The sequence below is a fragment of the Puma concolor genome, chromosome D1 (genome assembly GCF_028749965.1).
Source record: "Puma concolor isolate L17-30 chromosome D1, mPumCon1.1.hap2, whole genome shotgun sequence".
In the NCBI taxonomy this organism is placed as follows: Eukaryota; Metazoa; Chordata; class Mammalia; order Carnivora; family Felidae; genus Puma; species Puma concolor.
In genome coordinates, this window is record NC_141676.1 from 476,126 (window position 1) to 501,952 (window position 25,827).

At 61.9% G+C, this 25,827-nt stretch overlaps 2 protein-coding genes across 7 annotated transcripts; both read left to right on the forward strand.

Annotated features, from left to right (window-relative positions):
• The first annotated feature begins 42 nt into the window (after window positions 1-42).
• Window positions 43-6,946, forward strand: TMEM80 (transmembrane protein 80). 2 transcript variants are annotated; one of them, XM_086676513.1, is made up of 5 exons: window positions 43-421; window positions 3,102-3,121; window positions 3,874-3,967; window positions 4,250-4,342; window positions 5,814-6,946. In XM_086676513.1, the coding sequence occupies exons 1-5, from the start codon at window positions 403-405 to the stop codon at window positions 6,017-6,019; spliced, it is 432 nt and encodes a 143-aa protein (XP_086532639.1). In that variant the 5' UTR covers window positions 43-402; the 3' UTR covers window positions 6,020-6,946. The 2 variants fall into 2 exon arrangements, with proteins under 2 accessions (XP_086532639.1, XP_086532640.1); XM_086676514.1 differs by lacking the exon at window positions 43-421 and adding an exon at window positions 1,628-2,989.
• A 1,873-nt stretch (window positions 6,947-8,819) lies between these two features.
• On the forward strand, window positions 8,820-25,827 carry EPS8L2 (EPS8 signaling adaptor L2). 5 transcript variants are annotated; one of them, XM_086676509.1, is made up of 21 exons: window positions 8,820-8,974; window positions 11,496-11,602; window positions 11,687-11,742; window positions 12,506-12,570; window positions 18,924-19,085; window positions 19,651-19,800; window positions 19,868-19,947; window positions 20,028-20,170; window positions 20,247-20,317; window positions 20,484-20,610; window positions 20,824-20,912; window positions 21,113-21,187; window positions 21,393-21,541; window positions 21,666-21,798; window positions 21,956-22,068; window positions 23,296-23,401; window positions 24,066-24,179; window positions 24,588-24,660; window positions 24,818-24,998; window positions 25,102-25,234; window positions 25,380-25,827. In XM_086676509.1, the coding sequence occupies exons 2-21, from the start codon at window positions 11,559-11,561 to the stop codon at window positions 25,461-25,463; spliced, it is 2,148 nt and encodes a 715-aa protein (XP_086532635.1). In that variant the 5' UTR covers window positions 8,820-8,974; window positions 11,496-11,558; the 3' UTR covers window positions 25,464-25,827. The 5 variants fall into 5 exon arrangements, with proteins under 5 accessions (XP_086532635.1, XP_086532630.1, XP_086532632.1 ...); XM_086676504.1 differs by having other exon boundaries at window positions 8,970-9,102; XM_086676506.1 differs by lacking the exon at window positions 8,820-8,974 and having other exon boundaries at window positions 11,519-11,602; window positions 12,390-12,570.

Here is a 25,827-nt window from a genome sequence, read left to right on the forward strand (position 1 = left end):
ACCCTTCGTCCCCCGCAACAGGGTCGCCGACTGTGGGGCAGAATCTCGCCGGCCTCCGACGCAGCGCGGCCGGGCCAGGAGAACCTTTCGTCGCAGGCTCCGCCCACCCCCCCGCCTCGAGCGGGAGCCGAGTCCGTCCGAGGTGAAGCCGAACAGAGCCGAGCGTTGCCGAGCCCCGATACTCCGAGCCTCGGCTCTCCGCCTCCGCCTGTACGAAAGTGCCCGAGCGCTGCCGGACGGGTTGATCGGGCCTCGGCCGCGGATCGGAATCAACTCCCGAAGCGCGGCGAGGTCGGGCCCCTTCGGGAGCAGAAGCGAAAATGGCCGAAGGGACGCGAAGAGCGCGGAGCCGAGAGACTGCCGGGATCGCGGCGGACTGGGCGGGCGGGGCCGGGCGGCAAGATGGCGGCCGCGCGGCGAGGTGAGGGCGTGGGGTGGGCGGCTGGCGGGCGTCAGGGGGCCGCGAGGGTCTCGGGACTGCGTGGCGCCCGTCGGCCGGAGGCTGGGGCTGGGACTCCGGGCGGCGGGGGCAGAGATCATGCCGGGAAGGGGGCCGGTTCGTTTTGGTTCTTTCTGGTGTCGGAAAGGCCGACCAGTCTGGGGTACCTCGTGGTGGTTGCGACTCCGCGGTTTTGAGTAGATTCGCGAGGTGAGGCCCCGGGCCCGTTGAGAGCCTCTTCCCCTCCCTGGCCTCACGTCGCGTGTCCTGCTACCACCTTTCCGTGGCCGGCCCCCGGTTTTGCGCAATGCGCGCGGTGGCGGCAGGGGACAAGGGCCAGGGCAGGGGACAGGGGCACAGGGACAGGGCCAAGGGGCTGGCAGCAGGGGCAGGGGACCGGCGGCCGAGGGAAGGGACAGGGGCAGGCAGCAGGGGCGTAGGCGTGGGCCCGGGCTGGCTGCAGTGTGACCCGTGAACTGCCACACTGCCCTGCGCAGCGGCTGCGCGCTCTCCAGAGAGCGAGGGCGGCCCGTGTGCCGTGAGGCCCAGGCGCCCAGGGAGCTGGCGGGGGCCCCGCAGGTCGGGAGGCACCCCGTCCCATTGCCAGCAGCTTTGTGTCCGAGACAGAATGCTGGGCGATGCGGCAGCCCCCCGGAAAGCTGGTCCCCGCCAGCGTGTGCTTCAGTCGTACAGATCCCCGCCCGCCCCCCCCCACCCCCCCAAGCGTTGACTCCTGGAACATCCAGTGAGTTGTTAATTCTCTCTGTGAAACACCCCCAGCTGGCAGACAGGTGGGCATAGCTTATCTTGGTCCGCGTCCTGCCCGGGTCGCCAGGGTCTGTGCCCATGAGTGTGCCATTTACGGTGCTGACCACTCAGTCCACATAGCAGCTGATGTGTGCACCGCTTGGGTAAGAAAAGTGCGGGATGGGATGGGGGCTGTGCTACTCTGGGTTGGGGTTGTCTTTGTGGTAGCGATCGCTCAGATAAAAAAGCCCACTTTGCACACCCCAGCTGTCAGGAATTACTTGCGGGGAAGACAGAGACGAGGGAGTGCGCTGGGCAGCAAGCGGGACGTCCTGCAAAGAGGTGGTCTCCGTTGTGCGTGTGCTTGAGGCAGAGCAGAGCCCTCTCGTCAGACCTTTGTGAACGGCCGCTGCTAGCGAGACGTGTTTCCATTTGGTGAGAAACTAGGTTTACGCCAGGGCAGGATCCCTGTGCACACCTTGTCTGTCACCTCGGGGACACGTTCGTTCTCCGCACCTCCACGTGTACTCCTGACACCCCTGTTCAGAGACACACTGTCACTACAGTAAATCATTTACCAAAAAAATGTTAGGTCCTGAAAACCACTGCTGTATTTAGTCACAATGAGCCGTTATGGGTCTGAAACCCTTAGAGCCGCCAATCTGATTACAGCTGCCTTTAACGTTAATTATGTAAAATCCTGTGTCACGTAAGGTTTTTGTGCAGCCTTTGTTCCTGAGCTGCCACGGTCCTGATCCATCACAGTGGCCGGCCGGCAAGTAGATCTGAAGTGTCTGAAAACGGCCTTCAAGAGAAGAATCAAAAGGGAGGAAACCCCCAGTTCACATGAAATCCACCCGATACCGACAAGTATCTAGGTGGCGGAGTTTAGCTAGAGCCTGGAAAAGAACAGGCCGGGTTTCAGGAGCACACCGCCTGTAACGTGATGCAAGCTTATAAATGACCCGTGCTCCACTGGCCCTCCCCTGGCTGCCGCTCCTCGAGGCTGAGTTCTGATCTGTGTCCCTGATTCCCTGGGCTGACCCATTTAGGACCCCTGCCCAAGTGAGGCACCACAGAAAGCCCAGATCTACTCGCCAGATCACCGGGGCTGGAGAGAAGACCGGCCGGGCTGGTTCCCATCGCTGGTCTGCTTGCCGCCGGCAGTATAGCTCAGGCCTCCCAGAGGGTCCATTTGGCAAATTTTCAGTCATTGCTGATGTTTCTGCGTGTCACAAACGTGCCACTGGTGTGAGCCTCTTCACACAGGAAATCTGCCCCAGGACACATTCGATGGGAGGATTAGAGACACTCAACACCTGTGATGCCAAGACCACTTCACGGGGAGAGAGGCTGTCAGCCTAGGAGGAGGGAGACCTGTGGCTGCCACGGGTGGGAGAAGGCCCAGGAGCCACAACAGTGCGAGAACTTGGGTTGCCGCTTCAGGAAATGCGTATCTGAGGGATATTTGGGGCCGTGTGTGAAATTCCAGAGGAAAGCAGGGTCTCTCATCAACCACACACAAAAAAAGGATTCGTACCCTGAATCGGAAAAGGTTTTCCTCTAGTTCTACCCACGTGGTAAATGTACAGAAACCTCAGAAGATGAGAAGAGCTGTCCTCTGTGTCCAGGGCGCAGTCCTTCCCTGTCCCGGCTGGGCTCAGCTCGGCCACATTCAGAGCCTTCTCCTCTCCACCTCTGAGCTCCCAAGTACACACTCCGGCCCAGCCTCAGCTTTCGAAAAGCCAACGGTCAGATCCTCGGATGGACAACCGCAGGCCCAGATAAACGTGGCTTCTTTCTGTAAATATGGGATCGCAGAATGGAGCCGGGGTCCTGGGTCAGCGTTGGACATGGCCCAGGAAAGCATCCGGGTTGGACCTGGGGCCTCCCTGACGGATACTTTCTTTTCTAGGGAGAGCTTCATCCGCGGTGGTATCCTTCTGCTGTGCCCACGTGTCCCCTGGTGGGCCTCCACAGCACGGTTCCTGAGGGCTGGTTTGCCAGACTCTTGAAGTCAGCTCTGAGTTTCTGCTTTCTGCCCCCACCTTTTCTATAAGTTCTGAGTAGAAATTGCACGTTTCAGTGGGAGGGACGGTCACTGACAGATGCAGAGAGTTCTAGGACTTCCTCCAGTGGAGCGTGCTGGCTCCATCACCCTCCTTCTAGGCCCTGCACCTTGAGTGGGTGGCTGCCTGCCTCCCCCAGGCCCATCTGGAGCAGAAGAGCAAAGACCCCTCAGTTTGAACACTTACAGAGTCCTTTTACGTAAGCAAACAGGAAGTGTACAGAGCTCGGGAAAGTTAGTGGACATTTAACTGCCCCCCCCCCAAAGAGAATACATTTTCTTTGAAGGAAATGAAAAGAATTCATTATTTTCAATCTCATAATCTGGGCCCAGATCAGGGTGGTGCCCGCAAGGAAGCCTGGCCATCCTGCCCGCAGTTACCAGGGACACGCCCAGCCCTCTGGTTCCAGGATAGGACATCTGTGACGGGAGGGGTGTGGGCAGAAGCCTCCGCAGGCAGGGAGCCGGTGGCCGGGTCTCCATGGCCACCCGCAGGTGCCTACACTGGGCCTGCCTGTGTCGGGCCCCTGGGAAGACGGGGCGGAGCTGGCCCCCTGGGGTGGACGCACTGCGAGGCTCTCTGGGTCTGCCTGGGACCGAGTCCTTAACCACTGGCCAGCTCTCGTCCGTCTCCTTGCAAGTGCTGCTCTACCTGAGTGGGGGGTATTATGCCCTGTATTTCCTGGCTACGCTCCTAATGATCATATATAAAAGTGAGTCTTTTTTAATGTTTGCTTTTGAGAGAGTGGGGGAGGGGCAGAGAGGGAGGCACAGAATCCGAAACAGGCTCCGGGCTCCCCAGCTGTTAGCACAGAGCCCGACGCGGGGCTCGAACTCACAAACCGTGAGGTCGTGACCTGAGCCGAAGTCGGCCGCTTCACCGACTGAGCCACCGGGCGCCCCATAAAAGCGAGCCTTAATCATAGAGGCACATGGGAGGCGCCCCTGCCACTGCCCCCCATAACTGGAGTTCTGCTCTGTTGCCTGTTCTCCAGGTCAGGTTTTCAGTTATCCTTGTCCTTACCTGGCTCTCGACCTGACTCTGCTGTTTCTGATGGGGATTCTGGAAGCAGTTCGGTTGTACCTGGGTGAGTCGACTGAAGACCGTGTGGTACTTAGGGTCACAGAATTACTAGCTTACGCTCTGGGAGCCTTCAAACATCTATCCCTTTATAACGTGGTTCTTAGAGACACTTTTGATGTCGACCGCTTAACCACTTGCTTTGCGAGCTCGCCTTACGACGCCGTTAAGTATTAATTAGTTTATTCAGAAGCTTTACTCAGGAGACAAGCAATACTGGGAGCAGCACCCGTGGGAGAGGCGCTTCTGTTTGGGAGTCCTGCGCGAGCCCCAAGGTGACCGACAGCACTGAGATTGGAACCCAGCTCGGCCAATTGACTCCGGGGCCCCCAAATCTCCACCTCGCCTCCTGCCTTCTCCTGTTGGCCTCAGCAGTCTGGAGAGGGAGGATCTGAGGTGTTCTCCAGGCGACGGAGCCTGCTCAGTCCAGGCCACTGCAGGTGCCCTCAGCCAGCTCCCCATTTCTATTCTCCCAACAGCGTGAGCTCTGCCGTCTGTCGCACCCCACCCTGCTCCGGCCAGGGCCACACGGTGCCCACGGCTTCCAGCCCCGTCTCGTTCCTGCTGCCTTCACGGCCCCAGGCACGCACGTGCCAGCACGTCTGTGTTCTAAAACAGGCTCACACCGTGCGTGTTCTGCCGATGGGTGTAGGAAATGCTCCCTCTGTTGCGATAGCAGAGGGAGCCGATGGCAGCCGACACTTCCAGGCCCCGGAGCATAGCACGTTCTGCCCGCCCGTGTACGCCAGGGTGCCCCATCACCAGTGGGGACGCAGGCACATGCCATGGTCATCAGACCCTCCGGACTCTGGTGGACAGAAGCAGGTCTCCTGGGCCGTCACGGACGAGCCCACAGACCTGGGAGGGGGACGGAAGGTGCTGGGATTGCGGGGCGCCTGCCCTGCCTGTCCCTGCCCAGGCGCCTCGGACACCTGCAGTCAGGGATCAGCGTTTCCTGTGACTGCCTATTTGTCTGTAAAATGCCGTGCTGGTTTGTTTTTTGTTTGTTTGTTTGTTTGTTTGTTTGTTTACAAGTGTGCATGAGACCTTCCAGAACCGATCTTAGCCCACAGTAAAATATTTTTGGAAATTTTAAACAAAATCTCCTCAGTCCACTTGGAATTAGGGAAAGGTGTCAGAATGCAATTGGGATCATTCTTAGAAAACCAAGTTCCCTCTCCCACCCCGACAACTGACCCAGAGACTGAGGTTCAAAAATTACAACTGCACTTGGTTCTGTCCTCACTGGGGAGAGCGCACCCCTCGGCAGCATTTTTGCTTTGTGACATTTCCTGAGTGATGTGGTGGCCACCATAGATCCTTTCCCTGGGAGCCGTCAGCCCTATGTCCAGGGGGATGTGCTGGCGGTGAGCTCGCGTCTGGCCTCCCCGCAGCCTCGGGGCCGTCCTGGGTGCACGTGGGTCCGAGTAGGCGTCCCGGAGCCCGGCGCCCACTCGTCCGCTTGTCCCCCTCTCCAGGCACCAAGGGCAACCTGATGGAGGCCGAGGTGCCGCTGGCCGTCAGCCTGGTCCTTACAGCGGGTGGCGCCCTGCTGTCCACCTACTTCCTGCTCTGGCAGACGCTGGTGCTGCGGGCCGACTCCACCCTCGGCGCCACGCTCCTCGCGCTCCACGGCCTGGAGGCCGTCCTGCAGCTGGTGGCCGTCGCTGCCTTTGTCGGCTAGGCGGGCAGCACCCGGCTTTGCCGGGCAGGACGGCTCTGCACAGAAACCCCCGCCCGGGAGCCCGGCCGTCTCCTCCCCCAGTGCGGGACGGAAGGGCACCGGTGTGGACGGGTAGGACGGTCTGGAGTGGTTTACGAATTTTGGGTGGTGGGGTGGTCAGGAACCCAGGGCAGAGCAGAGAGCCGGGGGAGTTGCCGGGAACAGCTGCACGAAGGGTCGGGAAGGGAGACCGCGGGAACATCTGCTCAGGCCCCGCTTTTGGCTGGTGAGGATCTCCCTCCGGCAGCTGCCCTGACCCCCGACCCAGAAGGGAACAGGCCCTTGGGAAAGGAGGTGGCCGAGCTGTGGCCACAAACCACCGTTCCCTGCCGGGAGGAGCAGGCTGGCCGTGTCTTGCCGGTTCCCCCGCGGGTGTGAGGGCGCAGGCCGGGGCGGTGCGTGTTCCATACCCACCGCGCTGCTGCTCTGCGGGGGGCTCCAGGGGCAGCATGGGAAGCGGGCAGCCAGGCCCCGGGCCGCTTAGGAACCGTGGGCCCTGGTGTCCGGGGGGACGTCGGCAGCTGCGGCTCCTCTCCCCCGGGGGCTCCTGAAGGAAGGACGGGCCGAGACCCTGGCACTGACGGGAGGGAGGCAGGGAGTGGGCCAGCGGCCAACGGCCCTCCACTGCCCCAGCCCGGTGCCCCAGTGCCCCCACGTCCAAGCCTCGGTCGTTAAAACGCCAGGGACGTTTGCACTGTGCTCCTCGCATTCTGTTTGTGCCTTCTTCCCCCTTCGCAGATCGTAATGGCTCCCGGAAGACACCGAGCTCCTGCTCTCCAGGACCTTTACCTGTTCACGCTGTGCACCGTCCACGTCTGGAACAAAACGTTGGGTATCTGGACGTTTTCCCTACCGTTTTGTGGAAATAAATGTTTATACCTCCCTGAATTCCTCCTGAGGCCGCCCACCTCTTCCGTACCCAAGAGCGCACACCCCATCCAGGCCTCCCCCAGCAGCCCCAGGAGGAGGGCTTCCCCCGGAGGACGGCCAAGCCAGGCCTCAGGGCCGGTCCAGGACCTCCACGGGGACTGGCTTCCTCGAGGGGCCGCGGCGGCCCCCCATGGCCTCTGTCCTGGCAGGGGCAAGTGGCAGCAGGACCTCTCTGCGCTGCCCGCTCTGGCTCTGGACCAGCGGGCGTCCTCCCGCCTCCCCGCTGCCTTCCCTGCTTCTGGCGCCGTGCGGACTCGGGAAGGACGGGACGGGTGCGCTCGCCTCTGGGAGCGCCCAGCCAGCTCCCCTGCAGACTCTGGAAGCCGGACACCTGTGGCCTTCAGGGTTCGTGATCTCCTGCCCCGAGCTGGGCTCCGGACACCCCTATCGCTTTGTTTACATGCAGGTGGCGGTCAGCTGCCACGGAGGGCACCACAGCTCCACGTGGCCACCAGCCAGCCTGGGACTCCAGGCTCTCTGCTGCCTCCTGATCGGGGTCAGTCCTGGTCTGGGGACAGTGACTTTCATTTCAGAAGCGCTACGGTCCCCACCTCAGCTGCTCCCTTGTGTGCCGGCCTTCCCGCTTTTTGCCCGTCCAGGCTCCGTCTCCAGGAAGGACGAGGGCAGGCCCGTGCCTTCCTCTCCCAGTGCTCAGCAGAGTAGGAGAGAGAACCAGGAAGCCAGGTCCTGCCAGGGCTCGGGGGCAGGGCTGGGCCCAAGGAGAAGGCCACTTCCTGCCCCACCTGGGAGAGCTCACCTGTGATGCTTCAGACAGCAGGCAGGGAGACCCGCCCCCGGGGTCCTGGTGACCCGTGAAAAGGCAGTGCCACTGACCGTCCGGGACCCAGTGTGCCTCCCTTCCCCAGGCGGATCCCCAGGAAGCGCTCCACGTCAGTGCCAGGCAAACAAGGCCAACTGCCCTGGGCCCCTGCCTCCTGACACACCCGTTTCCACCCCCACGCCACCCCAGGAATCATAGCCAGAGCCCTTGGGTCCTTGCACGTGCCTGGGGGTGCCCACCGCTGCCCGGACCTGCCCTCTGCCCCTTCACTTCCTCCCAGCCAGCTGGCTGAGCAGGGGCATTCTGGGAGTCCATTCAGGACACCTGCCCTACGCTGAGGGCAGAGGGTGGGGCCTGGGCCTAAGGAGGGGGGCACTGCCAGGAGTGCCCTCCCCCACCTGTTCTGGTCCCTGGCACCAGTGAACAGTCTGGGCCACAGGATCCCCACCCTCCCGTCTGACACCCACATCCCTCTGGGGATGCCCATGTTGGTTGAGGCTACTCGAAAAGACTATAGGATCTCCTGAATTGTGGAGGGGAGGGCCCCTCTCCGGCCTGGGAGACTCAGCGCGCAGAGCCCTGGGGTCTCTGGCCTCTGATCATAACTTTGACACCCACTTGCAGACTAAAGCCTGGCCCTAGCACTCCCCCCATCCCTCCAGAGCAGAGGGGCCAGCTGAAGGGGAGGGGAGTCTGTCCCGGGGCCCCAGAGAGAGCCCCTCTGCCGCGGCAGCTGAGGCTGGGGGTACCTGGCATCTGCTAGGGCTCATCCAGGGCTGCCTCGCGAAGGTCTCTCAGCCTTGCCCTGCTCGGTCACACCGGCGCATCTCCGGGGTGAGGGGCTCCAGATCCGCCTATCCGTCCGCGGGCGCCCCGGCTCTGGGGGTGGGTGGGGTCTGCAGGTCCAGGGGGCCCACGGGGGTGGGTGTGGGGGGCCGAGCGCTGGGAGCCCCGGGGGGCGGGGCCGAGCCGGAGAGGCGGGGCGTCCTCGTCCTGTCCCCACCCCTCCCCCCGCACCCGCCGGCTCCCGGGTCTCTAACCTGCCGCTCGGGTTCCTCCTCGCGGCCCCGCCCCGGCCCGGCCCAGCCGCGCGTCCCTCCCGCTGCCCGAGCCTGGGCGCCGAGGCGAGGAGACGACAGACGTGCGGACGGACGCGCGGACCAGGGCACCCACCGGCGGCGCGGGCACGGGACCGGGAGCAGCAGGTGAGCGCCCCCACGGTTTCCCACCCAGCGCAAGCCGACCTGCCGGGCAGCCGCCCGCGCTTTGGCCAAGGAGCGACCCAGGAGCCCCGAGAACGGACGGCGGTCCGGGTCGGCCTCAGTTTCCCCAGGTAGCCAGGAAACTGGAGGCTCTGGCCTGAGTCCTTGGGCCGGGCCGGGGCGCCAGGGGCAACGGGGTGCGAGAGCGCTGAGCCGAACCCGCGGCCAAGGAGCCCGGTGCCGTTGCGGCCTGGTCTGCCCCGCCTGGTCCTGGGGCGGCGGCGGTGACCTGAGTCAGCCAGCCGGCCCCCTCCCAGCCCCGGGCTTGGCGGGGGAGGGAACCCCTTCCTCCGGTGAAGGGGCCCCAAACCCCCCCTTCCACGGGACAGGCTGGGCCTCCTTGGCGGCCAGACACCAGACAGAGGTGAGCCAGTGGCTCTCTGTTTGTCAGGTCAGGAGGCACTTCCTGGGTGTCTGAGCGAGAAGGAAACATCAGGCTAGGGTCAGGCTCTGGGTCAAGAGGTGTGGGAGTTTCAGGGAGGAGGAGGCTGGGTGCTGTGTTGCAGGGGCCTGCCGGTGCCCCGCCTGAGGCTACCCTGGGTCCCTCCTCCCTGGGCCAGGCCGGCCTGGGGTGGTCCCTGTGCATGAAGGTGTCCCTGGTGGCAGAGGAGGAGGGTAGGCAGGCTTGAGGTGCTTCTCAGGCGCACCCACAAACCACCTCTGCCCCCACTCCAGGTGGAGGTGGCCCCAGCAGCGCTGGGAGCCGGGGCCCAGCTGGTGACGTCTCTCCTTCCCCACCTCTGCACTCTCCCCCCACCCCCCAGGGCCCTGCCCAGGCCTCTCCTGATGCCTGCCTAGAACAGGGCCTCAGTGGCTCGTCACTCCCCTGGCCCTGTCTGTTGGGTCCTCTGTGCCTGCCTCCCCAGTGAGCCTTAAGCCCACTCCTCCCCCACTCGGGCTTCCCAGGCCTGTCCCTGCTTACCAACCTGGTTGGGCCCTCCCCAGCCTGTAGCTCCCAGACCCCAGCACAGCCAGTGCCTGGGGGGTCCCCCGTTCCAGGGCTCCGCCCAGCTTCCTCTGGGCTTTAAGCCGACTCCTCCCCAAGGTCACTCGGCCTGCCTGCGTGAGCTGGAATTTGAACTTGGGGCTGGTGCCTCCACCCTCCCTGCCCTGCTCGGGCCTCCTCCACAGCCCAGCCAGGCGCCCTGCTTGGCCTTCCCTTTGCACCCGGAAAATGGCCGCAGTAAAACCAAAGTGCAGCCTGGGCCCCAGGTGTTGTCCGGTTCCCTTGGGGTTGCCCAGCTCCCCTGCCCCGGTCAGCTGACTGGAATGGGCCCGTAGGCGGCCCCTCCCCCAGCTGCTCCCCAACCCAGATGCCAGCTCCTGGACTCAGCTCTTTGGCTGGCCCTGCCGAGGCCCCCCGCCGCCCTGCTCCAGGGAGGTGAAGGCCACAGTGTTCCCAGCCTAGGCTCCCCAAGGAGAAGGGCCATGTGTCAACCTCTGCTTGTCTGTGTGTGCCCAGAGGCCTGGATTTTGCCCAGGTGTGTGTGTACCTGGACACACGTGCCCAGTGCCCTTGGCTCAGCCCATCAGGAATCCCATTAAGCAAACACTTGGCTCACTCACTGAGGTCATGAGCATTCCGGACATTCTCCACAGGCAGATGGTCAGAGGAATCTGACCAAGCCCCTACTCCCACCCATCCTGAGAGAGCCAGGACCCTCAGTGGCACATGGGAAGGGGTGATCCAAAGCCCCCAGACCCCTCACACCTCCTGGAAGCCCTCCTCGTAGGTGGGACCTGATCAAACCAGAAAGTCCTAGGGTGCTCCCCACCCCCAGGTACCAGCACTCCTGGCCTATGAGTACCCACTCCAGCAGACCCCCAATACTGAACCCCCCACAGAGGGACAGTCTTGTCAGAGGTCCCCATGGGGCACAGACACCATAGGACATGTTAGCCTGGCCCAGGGATACCAGGCTCTGCTCACCCCCCTGAGGGTGGGCTCCCTCTGGACTGGGTTCTGGGTCCCCGGGGCCACACCTTCCCCCCAACCCCATCCCAGACTCAGTCTCATCCTGTGCTGCTGTCCTCTCGTGTTGGCTCCCACCTGATTCAGGGCCTTTGAACATGCATTCCCTCTGCTTGGAAGGTGGTTCCTCCCCCAGTCCCATCTCAGAATCACCAGGACACTGTCCTTGCAGCCCCACGCCAGATAGCCTCGGGAGACCCCTCTACTGGCCCGCCCTGGGGCTCCCTGTGGAGGACCAAGGGTCTGGAGTGAGATAGGGGCACACGTCTGACAGCTGGGACATGGGCTGGGAGGTCCTGCCACATCCAGGAGGCAGGGCTCCGCTCCCTGAGGACACCCCGCCCAAGCACACTGGGGAATCTGGCCAGGACGCCAGGGCTGCAGCCTCTGGACCTGCGGTGGGTGGAGCAGGAGACCAAGCCGCGCCCTGGGAGCCCTGAAGCCACTGACCAGGCCCCAGTGAGGTGTCAGCTCGGCTACCCTGTCCACTAGGCCTTGGACCCAGGCCGCACAGGCCTCCATCACCCCCCATCGCCAGCCACGACCGAGGACGCCATGAGCCAGCCGGGGTCCGTGAGCTGCTGCCCCGGTGCTGCCAAGTGAGTCCCCACCCCCACCTGCGGAGCAGTCCCCAGGGAGGGGCGCGGTGTGGGCCTCGCCCTCACGGCGCCCCTCCCCTGCAGCGGCAGCCTGGGCCGGTCGGACGGTGTGGCCAAGATGAGTGCCAAGGACCTGTTTGGTGAGTGAGTCTCCTGGACCGACGTGGCCGTGGGGTCTCGCCCACTCCCCTCCCCCCAGGCTGTGCTGGGGCTGGGGCACCAGGGGAGAGGCACGTGAGCCCTGGGTGCCCGAAGGAGGCCCCCGGACCCTAATTAAGCAACAGCTAGCTGCTCAGGCCCCTCCCTCCCTCACCGTAAGGAGAGAGGCCTTTACTAATAATTCAGGAACCATCAATATTGATTCGGCCGCCCTCCTCGCTGCAACCAGATAGCCCAGGGGGGCGGGGTTCAGGCTGGGTGGAGCGCCAGGTGTCTGCTCCGCGGGGGCGGGGCCTGGCCAGCCAGGACCTCCCCCGACTCTGCCCCTCCCCGAAGACACACACTTGTGCCTTTGGACTCGGTGCCCTGTCTGGAAAGTCAGGAGCGCCAGGGAGGGGCCGGGAGATGTTGGCAGGCAGCTCTGGGAGTTGGGGGAAGCCCTGGATTGGACCCCTTCCCAGGAAGGTTGGCAAGGGGCCTCCATGGGAGGAGTTGTTGAGACTCCCGCACCCCTCAAGGACAGACCCCTATCACTGCTCTGAGCTGGGGGTCCTTTCCTAGGCAGGGACCATCCTGGGGGGGGGGGGCTCACTCACATCTCATACCCTTGAGTCCTTTCTGGTGGCAGCACCCCTCGCCTCCATTTGGCCCTCCCTGTGGCCCAACCTGGGAGTCCAGTCCCACCTGAACTAGGGGCTGTGGGTCCTGCCCTCTGGGGTGAGTGACCGGTGGCTCCCTGCTCAGAACAGAGGAAGAAGTACTCCAACTCCAACATCATCATGCATGAGACCTCCCAGTACCATGTCCAGGTGAGGCCAGCCCCTGAGGAGCACTCCGGTCCCTGGGCAGGTGTGGGAACTGAGGCACAGAGGGAAGGGGTCAGCCCAGCTTCTGACACCCACAGCGGGCAGCCAGAGCCAAGGACTGCCCCACGCCTGTCCTCCAGTCCTGGGAAGGTGACAGTCTGGGGGACACAGGAGCCCTGGAGCTGTGTCAGGGGAGGGGAGATGCCGGTGGCCAACACAGGCCAGACAGGGACAAGCCTCAGGTGCTGTTCGGCAATGCTCGGATGGGAAAACCTGCTGGAGGGAAACCGGCCATCCTGGCCCCCAAACAAGGAACTAGATTAGGAGGCATTAGGTGGGACAAAGACACACTTCCTGAGCTTCTGCAGAGAAAGCCTGGCATGGCCAGTTCTGATGGGCTCAGCGAGAGTCCAGACTGGTTAACTGAACTTAAGACCAGCTGCCAGCTCAGGAGGGTTTTTACTCTAGGTCAGTTTTGATTCACACTTAGAACTCCGGATATATGTTTTTTAAGTGACCTTCCTGGTTCCTAGCCACTGTCCAAACCTGTAGGACAACAGGGCTGAGAATGGCTGAGAAGGGAGGAAGCGGGGGGGGGGGGGGGGGGGCTTGGACCAGGAAAGGGGGCCCTGGACCAGGAAGCAGGGCTTGGATCAGGAAGGGGGGCCCTGGACCAGCAAGATGAAGACCCCCACACGCACATAGAACCCCCTCACACCCACAGAAGCCGGGCATGTCACTACTTTCTGAGCCTCAGGTTCCTGGTCTATACAATGGGTCTGCAGAGACATTGGGAGTCCCTAGGTTCTTGAATTGGGCTGTGTTGAGGGAGCAGCCCTCCCTGCCAGGCTGGTGCCTGCTGCTGGCTCAGGGCCCAAGGGCAGAGTACCTAGTGAGGACAGGTCAGCGTGTCCCCTTCCTTCCCAGTCAGCTCAGCCGCCTCTCTCGGGGTCGTGGGGACTTTGCCGTCCTTGGTGAGCAATCATCTATGCCACTGGGGACTCCCAGCCCTTCTGGACTTTGGTCCAAGCTAGCCTGTGGAAAGACCCCAGCCCAGGGGCACCCCTCCTGCCCACCCAGCAGTCAGCAAGGCTCGGGGAGTGAGTAGTCTGGCCTGGCCCTCCCAGACGAGAAAGCCAAGGCACAGAGAGAGGGTGGGAGGTGGGGGCAAGATCAGACCCACCCTGGCAGTGGGGCGCTGCTCAAGCCTCTAAATTAGCGTACAGTGACGCTGAGGGGGGCGGGGGGTGGTTCTGTTGCAGTCAGTGCCACCGTGGTCGGGACACAACAGCTCCATTACCCCAGAGCTCAGTCATGCTGACCCCGGTGGTCAGTCTTCCCCACTGTCAACAACACTGCTCTCCTACATCCCTGAAGCTTTACTTTTTGGAGAATCCCTCCCTTCCCATAACTGAATTCGTATAGCTTATAACACTTTGTTCTGCTCAGTAAACTTATTTCAAGAAACGCACATGTAGAACAAGTCTGTGCCGTAGGCTGCAGTGGCGGGGGGGGGGGGAGCATCTCCACCAGCCGTGCCCCACCCCTGGGGACCCTTCCTATGGTCCCTTCTGTCCACCTGCGTGTACACATCCGCCTTCTGGACCGCGAGGAGTCGTTTGCGCACATCGTCAGGTGTGTGGATGAGAAATATTTTCTCTCAGTCTGGCTTGTGGATTTGACCTGTCTTTCGAGGAGCGGAAGTGTTTAATTTTGATGATATCCAACCATATCCACTTTTTCTTATGGTCAGGGCTGTTTTCTTGGGGTTTTGTTTATTTTTTTTTGGAGGGTGGGGAGTGGTCATTGCCTGACCCAAGGCTCTGAAGATCTCTTCCTGTGTTTTCTTCTAGAAACTCCAGAGTTGAGGCTTTTACACTCAGGTCTATGATCCATTTGAAATCAGTTTTTGGGTATGAGACTTAAGGCTAAGTTTTTCCCTGTAGCAAATGTGCTACATACTGAGAAGACTGTCCTCCTCCCGGAGGTTGACTTGCTTGGTGCCCTTGTCAAGACGTGTTTAGCTGAATGTGGACGGATCTGTCCACGGACCCCTTTGCCTCACGGTCTCTCGCTTGCAGCAGCAGCTGTATTATCAATCTTGAAATCAGGCAACGTGAGCCCTCCAACTTTATCTTTTCCTCAAGATGTTCTCGACTTTTCCAAGATCTTTGTGCTTGCTTTTACCTTTTAGAATCAAACTGTCCATTTCAATCCCCCGCCCGCAGAAAAGCCCGCTAGAGTTTTCACCGGCATTGAGCCAAACCTCTGGATCCACGTAGCGCGAGTTGACATCTAAATGATCCCGAGTCTTTCCCGCCTGTGGACGCGGGATCTCGTCCCGTATCAGTGGCTTGTCCGACTTCTCTCGGAGCGTTTGTTGTTTCCACCGCCGAGGACTTGCGTGTCTTTTGTTAAAACACTCCTCGGGTATTTGGCTTGTCGACACTGTTGTAAATGGTACTGGTTTTTCTTTTAAAGCCATTTTCCAATTGGCTGTGGCTAGCGCACGGAGGAACCTTTGAACTTGTGTGCAGGGACTGAGTGTGCTGAGACGCTGAATTCACTTACTTGTTTTAGTGATTTGCTTGTAGATCCTTCGAATTTACTCTGTATACAATCAGGTTGTCTGAAATACAGCGCCTAATACCTTATTCGGAGCCACGTTACTTTTCGTACCTCATTGCCCCGGCTAGGATCACCAGCACAGTACTGAGTAAAAGCAGCAGAGTGGACATCTTTGCTCTGTGTCCAATTTTAGAAGAAAAGATCCAGGATTTCCCCATTGTATATGCTGTATTTTTGTAGATACGTTTTATTACTGAGGAAGCTCTTTTCCATTCTTTGTTTGCTGAGAACTTTCATCGTGGAAGGTGTTGAACTTTGTCAAATGCTGTCTCTGAATCTACAGAGATGTATTCGCTACTGTTAACGTAAGTCAGTCACACTGATAGGATTTTTTCGAATGTCGAACCGACCTCGCGTTTCCGGGACAGACTTCATGTGTGCATGTGTGTTATTCTTTTTATGTGTTGATGCACGGATTCGCTAATATTTTGTTTTCGCATTAATGTTTTGTTAGAGAGGTTGGTCTGTAATTTTTCTTTTACCGCAAAGCCTTGACAGGTTTTGGTGTTCGAATTATGGTGGCCTTAGAAAAGTGAGTGAGAAAGTATTCCCTCCTCCTTGGTTTTCGGAAGGAATTTGTGAAAGATTGTTTTTATCTCTTGCTTAAGTATTTGATAGGATCTACTTATGAGGCCCTCTAAATGCAAGGTTTTCTTTGTGGGAAAGAAAGGTTATATATATGAATATATTTAAAAAAAATTTTTTTTTCAACGTTTATTTATTTTTGGGACAGAGAGAGACAGAGCATGAACGGGGGAGGGGCAGAGAGAGAGGGAGACACAGAATCGGAAACAGGCTCCAGGCTCTGAACCATCAGCCCAGAGCCCGACGCGGGGCTCGAACTCACGGACCGCGAGATCGTGACCTGGCTGAAGTCGGACGCTTAACCAACCGACTGCGCCACCCAGGCGCCCCCTTTTCTAGTTTCTTAAAGGAAATGCTTATATCACTGATATTAAATATTTCTTCTTTTTGAATGTTTATTTATTTATTTTAATGTTTATTTATTTTTGAGAGAGGGAGAAAGAGCACAAGCTGGGGAAGGGCAGAGAGAGAGGGAGACACAGAATCCAAAGCAGGCTCCGGGCTCTAAGCCATCAGCACAGAGCCTGACATGGGGCTCGAACCCACGGAGCACGAGATCATAACCTGAGCTGAAGTCAAACACTTAACTGAGCCACCCAGGCGCCCCCATGTTTATTTATTTTTGAGAGAGAGAGAGAGAGAGCATATGCAAGGCGGAGGAGGGACAGAGAGAGAGGGGGCGAGGGCAGAGGGTCCGAAGCAGGCTCCGTGCTGACGGCAGCCAGCCCGACTCGGGGATCGAGCTGACAAACTGTGAGATCATGACCTGAGCAGAGGTCAGACGCTCAACCAACCGAGCCCTCCAGGTGCCCCAAACATCCCTGCTTTTCTAATATGCATTTACAGCTGTACGTCCCCCTCCATCAGCCCCTTTAGCGAAATCCTGCAAGTCTGATGCCCATGCCTTTATTGTCATTCAGTTCGGAACATCTTCTGCCTGTCCCTGGGGACCGTGTGAGCATTTGCAGCTCCAAACGCCCCCGCCCGCTGCTCGTGCTGCGTCTCTACGTTTTGCTGTGCTGTGCTTTCGTTTTCGTTTGTCTCTCGAGTATTTTCTTATTTCTCTCATGCCTTCGTTCACCCATCGGTTGTTATGTAGGAGCGTGTTGCTGAATTTCCAATTATTTGAGGGTTTTCTAGTTATCGAATGGTACTGATTTTTTATTTCACCACCACGATGGTCAGAGAGCGCACCGTGCGGGGTTTCCATCAAAATGCTAGACTTGTTTTGCGGCCGCGTGCGTGGCTTCATTTGGTTTGGTTGTGCGGTTTTGCTAACAACGTGTGCTTTGGGGCTCACCCTGCCTCGCGCGGACGGCCAGCCTTGTGTCCCGCTGCCCACTGATCCCTCTGACTGCTGATGCTCACGTAGGTTGGGACCACCCTTTCTTGTCACACTCAGTGCTGCAGGGAGCAGCCTGGTGCCCGTGCCACGTTGCACACGTGTTCAGGTTATCTGAGTTGTGACAAGGGAGTGCGTTCGCCTTTCCAGGTGTCCTGGGCTTCTCCCCAGAGCACCTGGCGCATGCAGGGTGGGGATCCCACTTCTGCACAGTTAACCTGCACATGTGACCCACAAGGACCCGTCAGTGCTGGGCAATAGAAGAGGTAAAACAGTGCACCTGGGGGGCTCAGTCGGTCACGCATCCGACTCTCGATTTTGGCTCAGGTCATGATCTGATGGTCTGTGAGTTCGAGCCTCACGTCCAGCTCTGCTTGGGGTTTCTCTCTTCTCTCCCTCTCTCAAAATAGATAGACTTGAAGAAAAAAAAAGTAAAACGTTCAGCAGTCGATTCATTTCAGAAGTAGTAGTGTCAGACTTGCACTCACGATTATTTTATTGAGATTATATGCAGTCTCCTATATTAAAAAGTTAGTTATGTTGGTTTTCCTGGAGACTCTCGGTTCGTGTCTTTTGCCAATTTTTCTACCGGGTGTTACAATTTTACTTCGTCACAGATCTTTTTCATTCGTGTATTCATTTATCATCGGTATTCTTAATAACTTTGCTTAACAAAGTAGAGCCTTGAACAAGTAAGAGCTGTCACTGTAATGCATAGTGGTCTTTATAAATATTAAGAAAACTAGCCTTCGCTATATCTATTACATCTGTTTTTCCCAAAATTTTTTTTTTTTTTTACTTCGTATATGGTTGTTTGTTTGTTTGTTTTTCCCAAGCAGATTAAGTCACATTTTTCGGTCTTTTCTTCTGGGCATCTGGATTTTCTTCCTTGCTTAGGGAAGTCCCTCTGTGAAGAAGGCCTTTCTGAGATCTTCAGGAATCATCCAGTATTTTCTTCTAGCACTTTTGTAGCTGGGTCTTGACTGCTTAGAATTTAATATAGTGTTTCCCCGACTGTCAAAGCATTGTTGACTGACTTCAGCGGTGGGACACATGGGGGAGTCTGGAGGGAGGAGGAGCCTGGGTCAGTCTTGGAGACAGAGGAAGGAGGAGGGTCCCTGGAAAGGGAGGGCTTGGCTGGCCAAGAGTCCCCAAGACCCACCCCACATGAGCTCCCCACATGGCCATTCCAGCATATTCACTGAGGGCCCACTGTGTGCCAGCCACTGTCCCTGGCACTGGGGAGATAGCAGTGAACCCAGCAGCCAGAAAAGAAACAAAGGAGCACGTCATGTTCAGCATAATGTCGGATCGTGGTCAACAAAAACAAGGCAGGCCAGGAGCTGGAGTGATGCCGTGGCCAGGCAGGAACAGCAGGTCTGAGCAGAGCCCTGAAGGAAAAGAGAGCTGGAGAAGAGTAGGGGAGGCAAGGTGGGGACAGACCATGCAAAGGCCCTGCGGTGACCCTGAACCAGGTCTTCCCGGGAGCAGGGAGGCTAGCGTTCCTGGAGCCCAGCTACAGGAGATGGGGAAGGGTGAGGGATCGTCTGTGTAGGACTCCCAAGGGTTTTATCAGGGCATGTCCGCGGCCCCCACGGACATCCACGAAGGCAGAGCAGAGACCTCCCCTTAAGGTAGGGCTGTGTCTCTTCAGACCCCCCAGGGCAGGGGATGTCCGCCCCCCCCACCCCAGGCTCCCAGGGTTGGGCATGACCCCTCAGGCCCCCGGGGTGCAACCCCTCGGCCCTGGTCTGGGCACTAGGAGGGCTCTCCCCAGAGTGACTCCCCCGCCCGTCCCCAGCACCTGGCCACGTTCATCATGGACAAGAGTGAGGCCATCGCGTCTGTGGAGGACGCCATCCGGAAACTGGTGCAGCTGAGCTCCAAGGAGAAGGTCTGGACACAGGAGATGCTGCTGCAGGTCAACGACCAGTCACTGCGGCTGCTGGACGTGGAGTCTCAGGTGCGGTGGCGGCAGGGCCGCAGGGACACGGCCCAGCCGCTCAGCGGGGCCTCCGGGCGGGGCGCGGGGTGGGTGGGGGGGGGGGGGGGGGCTCCATCTGGGGGCGGAGCCTCCCGCGGGGCGGGGCCTGCATTGGGGGGCGGGGCTCCTGCGGGGGCGGGGCAGGCTGAGGAGGGCGCGGGGCAGCAGGCAGGGCAGGGAGACCTGGGCGGGGCTGAGCATCCGGGGAAGCCGTGTCCCAACAGCAGCGCCTCGTCCACCCCTGGCAAGAGCCCGTCCACCCGCCGTACCGACACAGGGCCTGGCTATGTCCGGGGGTCGGCGTGCCACGGCTGTGGCCACGGCCTGGCAGAGTCCGTGCCTGGGTCTGCGTCGGCGCCACGCCCCTCCTGTGTCCGCGGGCGCCCCCCCACGGGCCGGGCTCGCCACTGACGCCCACGCCCCGGGCACCGCGCCCCCGCACCGCGCCCCCGGGGCTGGGAGCGCGCGTCCGCGCTCGAGTCACGAGTGGGGGTCGCGACCCTGAGGCACCGCTGAGCCCACACCCGAGCCCCCTGCCTCCCAGGAAGAGCTGGAGAACTTCCCGCTGCCCACCGTGCGGCACAGCCAGACGGTGCTGGACCAGCTGCGGTACCCGTCCGTGCTGCTGCTCGTGTGCCAGGACTCGGAGCAGAGCAAGCCCGACATCCACTTCTTCTACTGCGACGAGGTGGAGGTGAGGAGGGGGCGGCGGCCGGGGCGGGGGCGGCGTCCCGAGCCGGCCTGACGCCCCGTCCCGCCAGGCGGAGCTCGTGCACGAGGACATCGAGAGCGCGCTGGCCGACTGCCGTCTGGGGAAGAAGATGCGGCCGCAGACCCTGAAGTAGGTGGGGGAGCGCGGCGGCGGGGAGGGCCGGGTGTGCGGCGGGGCCGGGCTGAGCGGGCCTCTGCCCCCCGCTGCAGGGGCCACCGGGAGAAGATCCGGCAGCGGCAGTCGGTCCTGCCCGCCCCCAAGGGCCCGGCCCCCATCCCCTTCCAGCGCCACGGCGGTGACTCTCCGTCCAGCAAGAACCGAGTGGGCCCGCCCGTGCCCCTCAGCGAGCCGAGTACGCGGAGGGAGCCGGAGGGAGCGGGAGGGGGCGGCCGCCGTCGGTGGCACCTGACTCTGCCTCCCGCATCCAGGCTTCCGCCGTCGGGAGTCGCAGGACGAGGAGCCGCGGGCTGTGCTGGCCCAGAAGATAGAGAAGGAAACGGTGGGTCTCGCGGCCCGAGCCCCCATCGGGCGTGGGCCCCTCCGGCCGGCCCCCGGCCAGCAGCCACCTCCTCCCCCAGGCCAGGGACCAAGAGACAGTGCGTGGGACTGTCCCTGCAGCTGGTGGGGGCGCCTCAGACTGACCCCTGCCTCCGCTCTGACCCCAGCAAATCCTCAACTGCGCCCTGGACGACATCGAGTGGTTCGTGGCTCGGCTGCAGAAGGCGGCCGAGGCTTTCAAACAGCTGAACCAGCGCAAGAGAGGGAAGAAGAAGGGGAAGAAGGGGCCAGCAGGTGCGGAGGGGGTGGGGTGGAGGCCGGAGGCGACAGCGGCTGGGGTTGGGGGGATGCCCGAGAGGATGGAGAGACCGCGGTGCAGCTGAGGCGGATGGCTAGTGGTCACGGGGACGGGTGGCTACTGGGCTGCAAGAGGTCCAGTCTGAGCAGGTGGCTGCCGGGGGCAGTGACCGGGCCAGCCAGGTTCATAGGCACCGCCCCACATTCCAGAGGGCGTCCTTACGCTCCGGGCACGGCCCCCCTCGGAGGCCGAGTTTGTTGACTGTTTCCAGAAAATCAAGCTGGCTATCAACCTGCTTGTGAGTACGCTAACTCTTTCCCACCCTCTGTGCCGACGTTGGGGGGGCCCGGGTCCTTGCCCCCCTTATCCCCAACGCCATCCCCCCGTCTGTCTGCCCCCACGTCCTGTTCCTCTGTGCTGACATTGGGGGGGCCCGGGTCCTTGCCCCCCTTATCCCCAACGCCATCCCCCCGCCCATCTGTGTGCCCCCCGCCCCAGGCCAAGCTGCAGAAGCACATCCAGAACCCCAGCGCTGCGGAACTGGTGCACTTCCTCTTTGGACCGCTAGACCTGGTGCCTGGGGCTGGGGGGGTGGGGAGCAGGGCCCCGGGGTGGTTTGCCCCTGGCTGAAGGTGGGGGGACGCAAGTGCCCACCTCGGGCAGGCAGCTGGGGCCACGCGTCCACGCTGCGAGCGTGCTGGCCTGTGGTGCTGCAAGTGAGCGAGCTGGGGTTGGGGGCCGGTGGGCAGGGCTCTCTCTGAACCCCACTGTGCCCCAGATCGTCAGCACCTGTGGGGGCCCAGACATCGCATGCTCCGTCACCAGCCCCGTGCTCTCCCGCGACGCCGTGGGCTTCCTGCGAGGCCACCTAGTCCCCAAGGAGACGACGCTGTGGGAGTCACTGGGGGAGACATGGACGCGCCCCCGGTGCGTCAGCAGGCAGGGAGGGTGGGGAGGGGTGATGCAGGGCGTGGGGTGTGGACTTGGCGGGTGGGCTGGGCTCCACGCCAGTGGGTGGGCGTAGCTCACCCCCAGGACCTCCCACCCCCAGCTCTGAGTGGCCACGGGAGCCGCAGGTACCCCTCTACGTGCCCAAGTTCCACAGCGGCTGGGAGCCACCCCTGGATGTGCTGCAGGAGGCTCCCTGGGAAGCGGAGGGGCTGGCGTCTGCCCCGGATGACGAGGTCAGAGCACCCGCAGCCCCCCACCCAGCACCGCTGGCCATCTGCGTCCTCCACCAGTGCTCGCCTCTTCAGCCCACCTCTGTCCACTGCCCTCACCACGCCTCCCTACCGTGGCCCTCACCCCATGCCAAGCCCAGGTGGTCCTTCTTCCCCACAGCCGACTCCAGTGAGCCGACTATCCTTTCGAAACTCCCCAAAACACAGCCTCGTACCTGAGCCCACACCTCCGGTGGACGTCCTCCCACCAGTCAGTTCCCCGCATGCTCACAGGTAAGTTCCTCTTAAAAAAAACGAGAGCGTGGCACTCGCTCCTAGAAATGCGGAGATTCTGACGTGAGTATGCTGCCACCAGGTGGCGGCAAATGTTTTGTTCGTGATGTTCAAAATAGCGTTTTTCCAAACTAGAACCAGGTTTTCCTTCTAACTTTAGAACGTATCCCAAACTAGCCATAAACTCATCAGCCTAATCCATCATCCTTTCCTGCGTGTTCTCACGTGTGTTTCAGAATTACCGTTAGAAGTTTACTAAGGCGCCAAACTTAAGTGAGGTCACCAATCCCTGTCACCTCATTGGCACTGATTTAGGCTTAACCTCAGAGCCAGAGAGGAGACTGAAGGTCTGAGCTACGGACAGTCGTTCTCCCCGCCCCCCCACACACCTTTCAACAGACTCGGGGCCTGGGGGACTCCCCTCCCTTCCTCCCCCACCTCCTCCTTTCTGTTCCCACTCCTGGCCCCGGATCTGTCTGCGATGCTTGTCACCCTGCCAGATCCCAGGATTCGGTTTCAGGAGGGGAGGGGGCCGAAACCTGTACCTTAAACAAGCACACCCTTCTCTGCTGCACGCCGGCAGCTTGATGTCCGTGGTGCCCCGCCCAGGGCCACACTGGAAGACACATTTTCATCCTCTGATCTCCAGTCCGGCCAGTCCTGGCTCCGGAGCCACGTCACCCTCGGCCCCCTCGCCTGCATGGTGTCCCGAGGCCCACAGCTGTGTGAGGAGGAGGCTGCCCAGACTGACCAGGGGGGACAGCCCAGCCCAGGGGCAGCCACAGGCCAGCTCCTTGCTGTGGCCGGAACACCCTCGGTCAGGGCAGCCCCTCACCCCACGCCCCTGCAGCTCGTGGGCAGTCCTCTGTGCCGTACCGACTGCCCCCCTCAGTGATCACCTGCTTCCAGGCGTGGCAGTGCCCTGTCATTTCTCGGGTACAGGTCTGGCTCTGGTTCCCCTGGGGGGCCGGGGCCGGAGACCCCTGAGATGGGCTGGGCTGGGGCAGGCCCTGTTGTGCCCACAGGCCCCGGCGTCCCACCCCGCTGCACGGCCCCCACCTCCGCGTGGGGCCCCAGGCGCTCTGGGGCTGTCACAGTTTCTGTTCCCGGCTGATGCGCCTCAGCCTGTCTCCTCTGCGACCTCAGAGAGCTGAACGGGAGCAGCACGCACCTGCGAAGCTGCTCCCCGGGCCCAGCCCTGGGCCTCAGCCCTCCTGTTCCACACAGGGGCTACGAACCTGCACCGGCCATGGCCAAGTACGTCAGGATCCTCTATGATTTCACGGCCCGGAATGCCAACGAGCTGTCAGTGCTCAAGGACGAGGTCCTGGAGGTGAGCAGGGGCCTGGGCTGGGGCGGGGGGGGGGGGGGCGGGGGGGGACCGCAGGCAGCAGCCAGGCTGCCTGATGCCGGCCCGTGGCACGTCTGTCCAACCCCGTCCCCGGGACCCTGACCCCCAGACTCCAATCTGGGTCCACAGCCTGCCCCCCCCCCCCAAACAGCCTGGCTGAAAGGCTTCCCGGTCTTGGGTCTCTCGGAGGGGGCCCAGGGGCCCCTGTGCTCGGCTAGGCTGGGCTCATGCTGGAGGATGGGCCTTCCCTGTGCCCATCTGGGGGACCCTCCAACTCAGCCAGGGTTCGTCATTCACACCCGGCCCTGGAGCCCCCTTGAGGCCCCATCCATCTGGTGCCAGTCCTGAATCCAGGCCATCCAGTGGGGGACAGAAAGTGGAGCGGGCTGGGGGGGTGGGTGATCTACATGCACAAGGCTAGAGGCACCTTGCAGGAGGCCGCGGCAGGGGGGTGGGGAGAGGTAGCCGAGTGGGTGGGACGGAAGGCTGGGCAGGGCGGGGGCTCCTAGGGGCGGCTCATGGCAACCCCATAGGACCGGGGGGAGGCTGAGCTTAGAGTCGCCTAGAACTCTCTCTGGCGCACCTGTAAAGAGGGGTTCCCGCACCCTGCGCTGGTGCCTGTGACGAGAGGAAGGGGTTCCCACAGGTGCTGGAAGATGGCCACCAGTGGTGGAAGCTTCGGAATCGCAGTGGCCAGGCCGGCTACGTGCCCTGCAGCATCCTGGACGAGACTCGGCTGGAGGACGTCCCCCCAGAGCAGGTGAGCGGGAGGAGGGGGACCTTGCTGTCGTGGAGGAGCGGGTGCAGCCACATCTCAGGAGAGACGCCCCCTCCCCCCATCCCACCCCCAACCCCCCCCACAAAACATCCCACCACCCCCACCCCCCACAAAACACCCCCGCCCCCCTCACCCCCACCACCCCCCACCCCACAGACCCCAGGAAACACCCCCCAGAAAACACTCCCACGCCCCCCACCCTCCACCCCCACATCCTTCACCCCCCCACCCCCATACCCCCCACAAAACACCCCCCACCGCCCCCCCAAACACCCCACCCCATCCCCTGCTCTGAGTCCTGGAGTCCTCCCTGCTGGCCAGGCCCTGGGAGGGGGGGAGCTGAAGCTGGTGGCACCCCCACCCGCTCGCCTCTTTCCCCCACCCTTGCAGGCCAGTCTGAAATACTGGGGTCCTGCCAGCCCCACCCACAAGCTGCCCCCAAGCTTCGCAGGGAACAAAGAAGGTGAGAGGCGCTCTGCTGGGGGATGAGGGCCGGCGGACGGGTGCGGGTCCGGGGCCCGGGGTGCCCTGGGGGAGGCAGGGGGAGGAGGGTCCCCGTCCAGTGTGGGGGAGCCCTGGATCAGCTCGGGTGGGGCCTGAGTGCAGGGCGCCCCCCGCAGAGCTGATCCACCACATGGACGAGGTCAACGACGAGCTCATCAAGAAGATTAGCAACATCAAAACGCAGCCGCAGCGGCACTTCCGCGTGGAGCGCAGCCAGCCCGTGGGCCTGCCGCTCACCTACGAGTCCGACCCCCACGAGGTCCGCGCCTGGCTGGAAGCCAAGGCCTTCAGCCCGCGGTGAGCGGGGCGCGCAGGCGGGGCGGCGCGGGGGTGCGCGAGGCCTTCACCTGGGGGGGGGGGCCCGCCCTGACGCCCACCCCCCTCCCGCCCCCGGCCCCAGGATCGTGGAGAACCTGGGCATTCTGACCGGAGCCCAGCTCTTCTCGCTCAACAAAGAGGAACTGAAGAAGGTGTGTGGAGAGGAGGGCATCCGCGTGTACAGCCAGCTCACCGTGCAGAAGGCGGTCCTGGAGGTGAGTGGGCGTCCCACGCCGCCCGGCCCCTCGCTCCCCGCCGCCGCCCCCCTACCCGCGCTCCTAGATCGCCTGCGAGGGGGAGGCCGTGGGGCCCTGGCCTGCGGGGCTCTAGGCTGAGGCTGCCGCACCCCTCCCTCCCCAGAAGCAGCAAAGTGGCTCGGAGCTGGAGGAACTCATGAGCAGGTTTCATTCCAAGACCCAGAGGAGAGTGGAGGAGGACAGCTAGAGCCGGCCGGCAGGGCCCACCCCAGTGTGTGGAGGGTTATTTTTGGATGTGTGTATGTTTCTATCATGGACGTGGAGTGGGGGGTGGCTGGGGGCGCCTCACCTGCCTCGTGGCACGTGGCCTGTCCTCAGGCTCCCCAGCGCCTCGGGCCCCCCCCCCCCCAGGCTGCCTGCCCCAAGGCCCTGTTCCGCCAAACTAGCCGCCTGGAGATGCCAGCCCCTCACGCACCTGCCCCTGAAGCCAGAGCCGTGGCCTTTCCAGCCCCGCCCTGCCCCCTTCCCGGCTTTCAGACCCACCCCCTCCCTGAGGCCACAGGGCCCCCACGCGGCAGCCGGGACTTATCCTTTGTTCCCCGCGCCCCCCC

What these genes read in the sequence shown, in the direction of transcription:
- TMEM80 (XM_086676514.1), top strand. Translation starts at nt 2,791, where the DNA reads ATGAGAAGAGCTGTCCTCTGTGTCCAGGGCGCAGTCCTTCCCTGTCCC. An exon ending in GGAGAGCTTCATCCGCGGTG is followed by an intron (nt 3,122 to 3,873) that starts GTATCCTTCTGC and finishes ACCACTGGCCAG; the next exon opens with CTCTCGTCCGTCTCCTTGCA. An exon ending in AGCAGTTCGGTTGTACCTGG is followed by an intron (nt 4,343 to 5,813) that starts GTGAGTCGACTG and finishes CCCCCTCTCCAG; the next exon opens with GCACCAAGGGCAACCTGATG.
- EPS8L2 (XM_086676509.1), top strand. Translation starts at nt 11,559, where the DNA reads ATGAGCCAGCCGGGGTCCGTGAGCTGCTGCCCCGGTGCTGCCAA. An exon ending in TCTTTGGACCGCTAGACCTG is followed by an intron (nt 21,188 to 21,392) that starts GTGCCTGGGGCT and finishes ACTGTGCCCCAG; the next exon opens with ATCGTCAGCACCTGTGGGGG. An exon ending in GAGACATGGACGCGCCCCCG is followed by an intron (nt 21,542 to 21,665) that starts GTGCGTCAGCAG and finishes TCCCACCCCCAG; the next exon opens with CTCTGAGTGGCCACGGGAGC.